Source organism: Danio aesculapii, chromosome 1 (genome assembly GCF_903798145.1).
Source record: "Danio aesculapii chromosome 1, fDanAes4.1, whole genome shotgun sequence".
In the NCBI taxonomy this organism is placed as follows: domain Eukaryota; kingdom Metazoa; phylum Chordata; class Actinopteri; order Cypriniformes; family Danionidae; genus Danio; species Danio aesculapii.
The window spans coordinates 7,532,155-7,545,149 of NC_079435.1; the positions used below are offsets into that span (position 1 = coordinate 7,532,155).

Consider the following 12,995-nt stretch of genomic DNA (forward strand, 5'->3'; position numbering starts at 1 on the left):
TGGGATCGATGACATATATTTTATAGTTTGGATAAAAATTGTTACAGTTAATATGATTAAATATTATTTTCAATTGAACAAAAATAGTTTTTTTAACAAGTATCTAAATCAAGATTACTAGAGATGTCTTGCTTTCTTAAAAAATACTAAAGGTTTAAAGTTAATGCTTCAAATGAGAAAAAAAAAAGCCACTGGGCAAAAATACTTTTTATATATTTTATATATTTTTCTTGCTTTATGCACGAATTCACTTTAACTAAACTATTGATTATTTTCAGAAAACAAACTCATTTTGTTTCTCAAGTGTGCTTAATCCTGCTCCACTTCAAACCGGCAAAATTCATTTGGTAATTTAACTATAAATGGGTGGGTGGTAAGTAAGTATAGTGGGTGGGTGGTAGAGTAGAGTGGATAGGTGGGTAGGTAAGTAAGTAAGTAAGTAAGTAAGTAAGTAAGTAAGTATTTATTTATTTATTTATTTATTTATTTATTTGACATGGACATCACAATTACACTGGACAACCAAATGCATTTGTTTAAGTGTTTTAGCAGACTTGCTAATTATAATTCTTTACATAAAATGACTGAAGGCAAAAGCAAAGACAACAAAGTAATAATAGACTATTTGTGCAAACACTGCTGTTTTGTTTTTAACTACTTTTTAAGAACACTACTAACAATACTTATATTGCTTTCTAATTTTAGGCTAACAGGTAAACCAATTTGGCTCCCTTTACAGAGAAAACAGATTGACCAAATGGGGTCTTACACTTTGGCACTAGACAGTCACTATTAGCAGTTGCTCGTGTGACTCTGTGAGAGGTTTGATGCCTACTGCTTAGATCAGAAAACAGCACCGGAACATGATTATTTAAACAATAAATAAACAATTTAAGATTAAATTAAATTTAATAAAACTATCAAAACTATCAAAAATGATGCCATCGCATAGGCTTTAAGTCCATTATTTTAACTGCTTGTTTATATATTGAGTCAATAGGCTTCAATGTAGTTAAAGAAGCTTGTAATGTAATGCAATACATCAAGTGAGAGAATATCATTGTGTGCATGTATCATTTTGCAGTTTGATATGTTAAAAATCTTCTAATAAAATGAAAACAATTTAAACTTGGCTTAACCTTCTTACTAATATATTAACATGACTATCAAATTTTAAATGAATGTCTAGAGTTATGCCAAGATACTTAAATTCATTCACTTCTTTAATAACGTCTTTAATTTTTATACAGCACCTCAAATTCATCCCTTACAGGCCTATTTCTTATAGAGAAGCACATAGAAACTGGTTTCTTGACATTCAGCATTAAATGAGACAGCTCAAGCCATCTTGAAATATGATGTAAAGCCTGGGTCAGCTGCTCACCTGCCCGGCAAGGTTTTTTTAGCAGACACATACATGACTGTGTTATCTGCATATAACTGGCAGTTAACCCCTGGGCAGCAATCTGGAAGATCATTAATGTACATTGTAAACAACAATGGGCCAAGAACAGAACCTTGAGGTACTCCCATATTGTTAGAACACACATATTAGAAGTATGTTTGTTGATCATGAAGAAATGTATTTTCTTTGAAGAATTGTTTTAAAAGTATGATATTCTATAAGTAAATGTACTTGGACTTGTATTTGTATTGGGAAAAAATAATACTTGCAATACACAGCACCAAGTTTAGCTCATTTCTCAATAAACCATTTCCGATGTTCCTCAATTGCATGCCACTTTGGCTCAAAAAAGCACCTTCTAAACATCAACATGTGCTATAAATCACACAGATTGTGGCACTTACATTCCGACGGCAGCGTGTTGCTCAACGATTTATAGTAACCTTCTAGAATTTCAAAGTTTTTCTGGTTTATTCTCTCCTGTAAAGAAATGTCACCAAACCTGAGAGAAAACACAGAGAGAGAGAAAGTGTATGAGCTCAGACATGCACCAGGGCTTATGTGATTGAGTTCCAAGTATTTAAGTAAGTATGTTTACACAGACACCAATACTTAATACGATTAAGACAATACTCTGATTAAGAGTCCTCCATGTAAACAGCGATTTTTTAAATGAACTTAATCAGACTGAAGTCATAATCATATTAAACAGAAATGGAATTAAGACATGTTGAGTATTCCTATTTTAGCTGCATCACTGAAGTGCAGGACAGACATGTAAACACCTTAATCAAACTTGACTATTTTGTAGAACTTCTTACTACATTTTGCAACAGGACGGACACACGGCAGTTGTCAGGCGTTTGACAACAAACACGTGAGAATGGCTTCAAGCAAAAGAGCAAATTTTTGGTGCGAGCGAGAAACAATGGCTATGCTGAGAACTCTGGAGGAAATTGGCATTATGAAGTACCTCAGAGTTTGTCACGAAAGCACAGATGAAAAGTTAATGACTGAAATGTCAGAAACGGCCTTTTGCTTGAGAATTTGTATCGTAATGTAATGTTTGGACGCATAGTTTGAGAAACAAACTGCAGTTGAACTTAAAAAGGAAACGCCAAGACACTCACTTTGGGAACCACTGCATTAACCAACACAAACACTGCATTTATGAAATTAATTATGAATTATAAAAACAAAAACTTTAGCACTTTTACTTCTCTGAGCACAAACAAGTTACTTTCTATAACTAGCACTTGTTGTGTGTATTGCCTCTTCTTTTTGAATCGCTGAAAGCCTCCTTAATTGTAAGGACAAAGGACAAAATTGCTTTGTACAAAAGTGTCTGCTAAATGACTAAATGTAAATCACATATGATGCCATGATGAACACAAACTGTTAGCATTGCTTGAAACGCCGTAGGAAACTAGCATCTAATGGAGACGTAATTGTCATATTCTGAGCTATTGTTTGTTTTCTCCACAAGATGTCGCCAATTTCCCCAGTGTTTCTGTTTGGGGTTCATTTGTGTTAATTCTGTTCAGCTGTGTCTTGTTAGTCTAGCCTATTTATTCTACCCTCTTGTCTTTACTTGTTACTTGGTTTTTGAGTGTGATGTGCTACCGCTGTTGCCGTAAGTCCTCTGGTCACTACCTTTCATCAATTGTGTTTTTGGCTAAAGTACCCTTTGCTCTACGGAGAACTTTATGTTGGTTAACTACTTCCTATGTTTTTGCTTGGCCATTGGGTTCACCAGCTCTCCCTGTGGCCGAACGGTAAAACACTACTACATGAGAGACCCGGGTTCGAGCCTCGGGCTCATCACAGTAATGACGTTAATAGAGAAATGTACTATAACATTTCAAGAGTTCACACTTAGATATTGTTTGTCAACTGTTAGCAGGTTTGGCATGCTGTCCCGGAAGAGAACCCTGAGCTTGGAGATAGTTGAGCCCAGGGCTTTCGCCTGGTCCATAGAGCATGTGAGGGTAGTACGAGATCAGGTGGTTCTCGAGAGCTCCCCGTGGTAAAGGAGGAGAAGGGGTGGATGGGGGGTTTCTTCGGAAAACGAAGAGAAGAGAGTAGTTCTAGCTAGTCTACTTATAGTGCGTTGGGATTAATCTGATTGGCTAACTAATGAATGTAGATGGGTGGCCAGCTGCAGTCAATCATATCACGTGCTCCTCTCGAAATTAGTTTGTGAAACTTCACGTAAAACAGGAACATGAAAGGAGCACTCAAAAAGCACCTCATGTAAACATCTTAAAGTACACATGAAGTCAGAACTATCCATATTGATTTTGTTAGCTTACATTGCTAGTTTTGTGGTGAACAATTCATCTGTGTGCATGTAAATGTAGTGAGTGAGCATCTGCACCTCTCAGCGATGGTCTGTTGTTCGTTGATGCCCACATTGAAGAGCACGGGAATGACGTGTAGCAGCTTGCCCTGACGCAGCTCTTCCGGCAGCATCTGGAAGGCATCGTGTGGCAGAGGCACCTCCACAGTGTATCGGTCTCTGCCATTAAAACAGGTCACATTTCCACACAGCGTCAATACCAGCATGCACAGGTTCACAGAGTACTGCTTTTCTGTTGATACTCGTTTTAGACTGCATGCATATCAGCAATTCGGACTGTCCATTCGCAAATTTGGCAGATGATTAATTGTATATGAAATAATTGTGATTATGTGGTTTATTGTGCGTTGTGGTGCTTTGGTGATTAATGTTTGCTGCTTTCATGATTAAGTGTGCATTTTGTTGCTTTGATGATTACGTTTTTGGTGGTTTGACGAATAATTATGTGTTTTGGTCAACTCAGGCTCATTCTGATTACGTACCTCTATATACATTTCTGGAGAGCGCCAAATACATCCCAGGAGGTACATTTTTTTGCAGTTTTTGTTTTTGCAAATCCACCAGAGGCCACTGTGTACGCTTTTTCAGATCTCAAATTTCTATCGCAAGTGCCATTCATGCCTGCTGTTCTCGTGTAAATCCACCAGAGTCTGCTGTCGACTGACTGATTGACCAGTCGTCGGACTCCCGCTCCTCCTTTCGTAAACCCAACCGATAGTGTTTTCAAAAGAAATCCAATAAGAGAAAAGCGCTAGTGCAGCCTGATTTTTACCATGTTTTCAGATCTTACCACATTCTCCCCCTGTTATTTACTTGTTTATTTAATTTTTTGCCTTTTGTTTTTGTCTTACCTGGGGGCTGTTTCATAAACCAAGCTTAGAGAAAAAGCCAGGCTTATTTTGGTAAGTCGGGTTTATTAATGGCGGATTCTGTGTCATAAATCAAATTTACGATAATTCAAACTCAGTTACTCTTATGCTGGGAAACTAGCCTGGTCTGGGGCAGGCGAACTCTAAGTCTTAAGTTCAAGCTGAGTATTAACTCAGTCTGCATCTCAAATCCTCCAATGTACACGGTGAGCCACTGGACAAACTAGTAACGGCGGAAAAGCAGTCCACACAGAGGTAAGTGGTCAGCTGGTAGCCTGAAAAGGAACGGCGTCATATCGCCCCGTATAGGCATGGGACGATAACCGTTTTCAAGGTATACCGCAGTTTGGAAAAGTCAAGGTTTTAAAACCGCTAACATTTTCTGTAATACCGTTCCTAAGGTACTGTATGTGTAAGATGTTTTATTTACATTTTTTAGGACAACAGTATCTTCAGCAGAAAAGATCTCCAAAGACACCATTTTAAATAGTAAAGAAATCTGTGTTTTTGAACCTAATAAAGACAGCAGAAGTCTATGATTCATTTGAATTATTTAGCCTGACATGTTTACTGCTCCAAAATATTAGAAATCTTTCAATAAATAAAACATTTTGTGCTCAAAAGGGAAAAAAGTTGTTGTTTTTTACCCAGACATTTAAAAAGAACATGTTTTAGAGCGGTGAGCACAATACCGTGATACAGTGAAACCGTGATATTTTTATCCGAGGTTATCATCCTGTCAGAATCTTATATTGGCCCATGCCTGGCCTCATATCGTTTGTTTTAAAGACGAAATGCACCCACACGTACCTCTGGCTACATAATTCGCAATATCCAGAAATGTATATAGGGCTACGTTTTCAGAATGAGCCAGTGTTGGTTTAGTGCTTTGACAATCAATTGTGTGTTTTGATGTTTTGGTGATTGTTGTTTTTGATGCTTTGTCGATTAATTGTCTGTTTTGATGATTTGGTGATTGTTGTTTTTGATGTTTTGTCGATTAATTGTGTGTTTTGATGATTTGGTGATTGTTGTTTTTGATGTTTTGGTGATTAATTGTCTGTTTTGATGATTTGGTGATTGTTGTTTTTGATGTTTTGGTGATTAATTGTCTGTTTTGATGATTTGGTGATTGTTGTTTTTGATGTTTTGTCGATTAATTGTCTGTTTTGATGATTTGGTGATTGTTGTTTTTGATGCTTTGACGATTAATTGTGTGTTTTGATGATTTGGTGATTGTTGTTTTTGATGCTTTGACGATTAATTGTGTGTTTTGATGATTTGGTGATTGTTGTTTTTGGTGCTTTGACAATTAATTGTGTGTTTTGATGATTTGGTGATTGTTGTTTTTGATGCTTTGACGATTAATTGTGTGTTTTGATAATTTGGTGATTGTTGTTTTTGATGCTTTGACGATTAATTGTGTGTTTTGATGATTTGGTGATTGTTGTTTTTGATGTTTTGTCGATTAATTGTGTGTTTTGATGATTTGGTGATTGTTGTTTTTGGTGTTTTGGTGATTGATGCTTTGACGATTAATTGTCTGCTTTGGTGCATTGACAATTAATTGTGTGTTTTGTTGCTTTAGTCGATTTATTAATACTCATTTTAGAGAGTCTGCATTAATTCCTGTAATACAATAAAATAAAAAATAAAAGAATAAAATTTGGGTTGAAACAACCCAGCACTGTTTGTAATAATTTGATTAAACTTTATTTAAAGTCACAGGTTTGATGCTATGGGTGGGTTTAAGGCTGGGTTAAGGTGTAAGAGATGGTCAACAGTGTAATGACAAATGTAACTTAATTACAGATGTAATAACATGCAAATAATAAAAAAAAAGAAGATTTTTCTACTTTTGTCTTTACCATTTATCATAGAAAACTTGACAGAAAGCACTGTGAGAGAGAAGGGGAAGCAGACAGTCTCAAAATGTCTACAAGTCAGGACTCAATCTGAGGATGTGTAAAGTGCCATCATGCCCACAAGCATACTGGCGCTGACGCAATCATTTCAACATTCTCAGATACCGTTTATGACTGTAGGAGACCTGTTTATGAACACATATGCATTCAAACTCTCTTTGTGTGTGTGTGCACCTGTTTATGTGGCTTATGAGGACATAAAACTGTATAATGACATGGGTATGACCTAGATGTACTCTATTAAGGAGGTTTACGAGGACATGTCTTGACATTCAGATGTCCTTGTGATTTAAAATGCTTAAAAATAACATTTAACAAGAGTTTTTGACATTCAGAATTTGCTGGGAGGGTTGGGGTTCTTATATAAGGCCATACAATAAGTGGTGTTTACAGTATAAAATACATTACGCCTATGGAGACTCCTTGTAAACTATACATACAAGTATCTCTCTCTCTCTGTGTGTGTGTGTGTGTGTGTGTGTGTGTGTCTCACCGTCTACCGCTGATGATGGGTGTCAGACTGGCTGAATCCTCAGAAAGCGCCTCTGTGATCCTGAACGTCACTCTGGTCAGATCTGAGATGCTCACCTCCATGTCCTCCAGCATCCCAATCTCTTCACCTGAGACACACACAAACACATTGCTCGTACTACAGTATACACACAACATACAGTAAGATCAATACATTGTTTATTTATATAGTGCTTTTCCCAATAATGATTGTTGAAAAGGTGCATGTTACTACATTACGATCAATACACCGTACAAATTTTTTTTTAGTATATTAGCATTTTTATTTGATATGTATAGTATATTATCTAAAAAACATTGCAAGAATTAGATGCTTTGTTTCCAGTGAGGTTTTAGAGAGGTTTTGTTCATGCTTTTATGACCATCAGGGTGGATTACTGTAATGGACTCCTCACTGGACTTCCTAATAATAACAGTCAGACAGTTGCAGCTCATCCAGAACACTGCGGCCAGGATTCTGAAATCCAGAAAATCAGAGTACATCACACCTGTCCTCAGGTCCTTACACTGGCTCCCAGTTACATTCAGAACAGATTTTAAAGTATTATTACTTGTCTATAAATAACTAAATGGCCTACGACCTCAATACATTACAGATATGCTCACTGAATATAAAACTAACAGATCACTCAGATATTTAGGATCATACAAACTAGAAATTCCAAGAGTTCAGTCAAAGCAGGGTGAATCGGCCTTCAGCTACTGCGCCCCCCACTGCTGGAATCAGCTTCCAGAAATGATCAGATGTGCTCCAACATTAGCCACATACAAATCAAGACTGAAAACACATCTGTTTAGCTGTGCCTTAACTGAATGAGCACTGTGCTACATCTAACAGATCCCATTATTATGTCTTTCTTTTTCATTCTTTTATAACCTGTTTTAACTCATTTTATTTAGTTTTTATCATGTTATTGTTGTTTCTTTTATTCCTGTTTACGTAAAGCACTTTGAACTACCATTGTTTATGAAATGTGCTATATAAAATAAACATGTCTTGCCTATATTTATATTTTCACAATAATATTTCAATATAATGCAATAACTTTTAAAAAAATTAATGAAAATTATTAAAAAGTACACTGAGATAAAAACCAAGACAAAACAAAAAACGTATTTCAGCTGAAAATAAAATGTCAAATGTAAAAAAATTATTAATATTAACTAATAATAACTAATAATTATTAACAGAAACGTCAGCATTAATTATTAATAATTATTGTCATTAATTAATGATTATAAACAACATCCAATTATACTAAAACAGCTAAAAATATATAGTAATTAATTAAGTTAATTTCTGCTTTTTAAAATAATATTGATAAGAATGACAAAGAAATTACTTACAAAATAACAATGGAAAATCTACAATTAAAAGTTAACCCTAAAACCATCCCAGCCTAAACACTGACACCAACATGAACAGTATTTGGACAGGAATGCTGATCCTGGAACATGCTGTGCTCCGCCACAATAATGTAATTCTGCACATCATCAGCTCAATGTTGATTTAATAATCTGCTTCTGTCACAATCACTTCCCCATGATTCATTCTCACTTACACTCACTCACACACACAAACACACACACTTCATTACGCAAAAACAACAGCCTCAGGTCTCCACACTGAGCCAAGTTCAGGCCGGGTTGCGTCTGACAGTAAGCTGATATGTGTGCCGCTGGTTCTGTGTTTGTTTTAGAGTCAAGTTGCTCTGGGAAACATTAGTGAGAGTAATGATGCAACACATTTCAAAAGTGACATGACCAGATTCATCTTGTTCATATATAATGAAGCCATCAAACCAATGCCAAGACTCCAGGGCCAAATGAAAGGTTACAGCGTGTACTGTAGTTTTGACAGTAAAATCCACCTGCAGCGAGTGTGCAAATACTGAAGTTCAGCTTCAAGTTCAAGTTGATAGATCTGGTTTATAGCAGAGACTACTGGGCTGACACTGAGACTGACAAAGCAGTAACTAATGTCACATTAACACTTGTGTCAATTATTTTTGTCTGATTACAGTCCATTACATACTACATGATTCAAGGTAAACCAATGGTAAATTTTCTGACAGCTACACTATAATACCTTTTCAAATATTCATTATCATTATATCCATGGTTGTTTATCATGCTTTTGAAAACTCACAGTAAATCCTGTAACACTGGAATTAGCCGTTATGTTAATGCATGATAAAAATAGACAGTTAGACATTAGACAAATATACCAGTGTTTCCTCTAGGATTTTTTCCAGCTGTAACGGCAGGCCTTTTTTACACAGATCTACTAACTACCTGTGGCGATATTTCAATGATAAATGTCGTGAGCGCAGTATTACAAGTCGAAAACACATTTATGTAATAGTCTATGAGCATGCGGACCTTTTTGCTTGTGCGCCAATTTCCTCTGCTCGTGCACAAAACTTCTTGAACGCCTCCACAAATATAGACTGCTCAAGCGCAGTTCTTGTGCACTTTCAAATAAACACTGCTGAAGTGCGATTTAGTGCATTTATGTAGTGTGTATGTCTCCAGCATTTTTAGATTTGCTAGGAATATTTATGAATGTCTCCAATAGACCTACAGAGCAGTATTAATGAATCCTGAAGTAAAGTGAAATGGCTATACGTTGTGTTTGCTTGCCCCACGCATCACGCACCTGTCAGTCAGTCAGTCAGTCAGCACGTAACCTTAAAGGGTTAAACAAATAACGCACAGCACTACTACGGTTGCAGAAAAGTTTGCGCTGTTATAATTCACTTACCTTTTAATACGTTTTGGTGCGACTGAATGTGTTGAATGAGAAGCTGTAATGTAGCCGTGGCGGGATCAATTTTGGAGTGGCGCCCCGCCATGGAAGACTGAATGTAGCGGAAACCATGTATACAGTATATATATATATATTTAAAGTAATGTATGTTGTGTTGCTTCCATTTACAGTGTGTGCTGCACATCTATTGAGACAACTGAGCTAAAGCTTGACTTTACTAATAACTCTATATAAGTAACTTTATAATAATAAAATTGACTTTTTAAATTGATTTTATAAAGCATCTTTATGCAGTTTTGTGAGGTGTTTCCCTGTGAGGTAGTTTTTTTTTTACGATGAACCCTTTTCACAAGCCTGCTATGACATTTTTACGGTCATCGGCATCCTAAATCCTTTAAAGTTTTTAATATTTGTATTTAATTATATTTTTGCACTCAAAATAAATATATTTTTTACTTGTTCAAACTACTTATTTAAAATGAGCTAAATCAACACAATTCTTGAGATTTCATTGCGACAACTTAATTTTTTATGTTCTATCCACATAAATTTGTTAAAAGTGTTAAGGTAACTTAATCGATTTGTGTTGGGACAACATGAATGAATTGTGTTAAACCCTGCATTTTTACGGTGTGTATTTATGTATGTAATATACCATTTTTGCTTCAAATTACAAAAAACAAATTGCCGCTTGTGTGAGGGGTTTTTAATGCAGCATCTTTTTCTGAAAGTCTTTACAACATCATCGTGGCGTTTTTCTTTTGTTATTTGAGCAATTAAGTAATTACTTGTTGTATGCTCCTATTCACTGTGCTCTAAGTTTTCCCAACTATGATGGCTTTTGCTACTGAGAAACCTGGAAGTGTGAAAAGGGTCTATTAGGTTAATCAAACATCATCTTTAACATGAAAATCAGATATTCCTATAACATCACAAAAAACAATGTCCATAAATCAAGACAAACATTAGTAAACAAATCCAAAGGCAATGAAATGGTATACACTGTAAAAATGCAGGGCTTCACACAATTCATTAACATTGTCCCAACTCAAATCAATTAAATTAATTGGTTTTGACAAATTTAGGTGGACTGAACAAAAAACAATTAAGTTGTCCCAAAAATCTCAAGAATTGTGTTGTTTCAGCTTATTTTAAACTATATATATATATATATATATATATATATATATATATATATATATATATATAGTGCATGCTGAAAAGTATTCATAGCGCCTTACTTTATCCACATTTTTTTTATGTTACAGCATTATTCCAAAATGTATTGAATTCATTTATTTTTTCAACATTCTACACACAATACCCCATAATAACAATGTGAAAAAATATTTTTTTTTAATTGTTGTAAATAAAAAGCTGAAAAATCACATAAGTATTCACAGCCTTTGGCGTGAAGCTCTAAATTGAGCTCAGGTACATTCTGTTTCCACAGATCATTCTTGAGATGTTTCAGCAGCTTAACTGGAGTTCACCTGTGGTAAATTCAGTTGAATGGACATGATTTGAAAAGGCAAACACCTGTCTATATAAGTTCCCAGGGTTGACAGTGCATGTAAAAGCACAAACCAAGCATGAAGACAAAGGAATTGTCTGTAGACCTCAGAGACAGGATTGTCTTGAGGCACAAGGCTGGGGAAGGCTACAGAAACAATTCTGCTGCTCTGAAAGTTCCAATGAGCACAGTGGCCTCCATCATTCGTAAGTGGCAGATGTTTGGAACCACCAGGACTCTTCCTAGAGTTGGCCATTTAAGCTGAGTGATCGGGGGAGAAGGGCCTTAGTCAGGAAGGTCAATAACCCGATGGTCACTCTGTCTGAGCTCCAGCATTCCTCTGTGGACAGAGGAGAACCTTCCAGAAGGACAATCATTAGTGCAGCAATCCACCAATCAGGCCTGTATGGTAGAGTGGCCAGACGGAAGCCACTCCCCGCCTGGAATTTGCCAAAAAGCATCTGAAGGACTCTCAGACCATAAGAAACTGAATTCTCTGGTCTGATGAGACTCAAACTGAACTCTTTGGAGTGAATGCCAGGCGTTACGTTTGGAGAAAACGAGGCACCGCTCATCACCAGGCTAATACCATCCCTACAGTGAAGCATGGTGGTGGTAGCATCATACTTTGGGGATGTTTTTCAGCAGCAGGAACTGGAAGACTAGTCAGGATAGAGGGAAAGATGAATGCAGCAATGTACATAGACATTCTGAATGAAAACCTGCTTCAGAGTGCTCTTGACTCTGGGACGACGGTTCATCTTCCAGCAGGACAATGACCCAAATCACACCGCCAATATATGTAGAGTGGCTTCACAACAACTCGGTGAACATCCTTGACTGGCCCAGCCAGAGCCCAGACCTAAATCCTTTTGAACATCTCTAGAGAAAGCTGAAAATGGCTGTACACCGTCACTTCCCATCCAACTTGAAGAGCTTGAGAGGTACTACAAAGAGGAATGGGCAAAAATTCCCAAAGACAGGTGTGCCAAGCTTGTGGCGTCATATTCAAAAAGACTTGAGGCTGTAATTGCTGCCAAAGGTGCATCAACAAAGTATTGAGCAAAGACTGTGAATACTGATGTACATGTGATTTTTCAGGGTTTTTATTTTTTCACATTGTCATTATGGGGTATTATGTGTTGAATTTTGTGGAAATAAATTAATTTAATCCATTTTGGAATAAGGCTGTAACAAAAAAACATGGAATAAGTGAAGCGCTATGAATACTTTTCACATGCACTGTGTGCATATATATATATATATATATATATATATATATATATATATATATATATATATATATATATATATATATATATATATATATATATATATATATATATATATATATATATATATATATATATATAAAAACACACACTCACCGGCCACTTTATTAGGTACACCTGCTTGCCCAACTGCACGTTATAGCAAATATCTAATCAGCTATTCACATGGCAGCAACTCAATGCATTTAGGCATGTAGACATGGACAAGACGATCTGCTGCAGTTCAAACCGAGCAACAGAATGGAGAAGAAAGGTGATTTAAGTGACTTTGAACGTGGCATGGTTGTTGGTGCCAGACGGGCTGGTCTGAGTATTTCAGAAACTGCTGATC

General features: G+C 36.2%; 1 protein-coding gene across 4 annotated transcripts in view; it reads right to left on the reverse strand.

Annotated features, from left to right (window-relative positions):
- The window catches only part of inpp4b (inositol polyphosphate-4-phosphatase type II B), a 333,119-nt gene that overhangs the window by 27,190 nt on the left and 292,934 nt on the right, over window positions 1–12,995 (reverse strand). For all 4 annotated transcript variants that reach the window (XM_056456463.1, XM_056456462.1, XM_056456465.1 and 1 more), the window contains 3 exons: window positions 7,052–7,178; window positions 3,783–3,923; window positions 1,810–1,907 (listed from right to left, as the gene is read on the reverse strand). In XM_056456463.1, coding sequence (XP_056312438.1) covers window positions 1,810–1,907; window positions 3,783–3,923; window positions 7,052–7,178 — 366 coding nt within the window. The remainder of the gene's footprint in view (window positions 1–1,809; window positions 1,908–3,782; window positions 3,924–7,051; window positions 7,179–12,995) is intronic.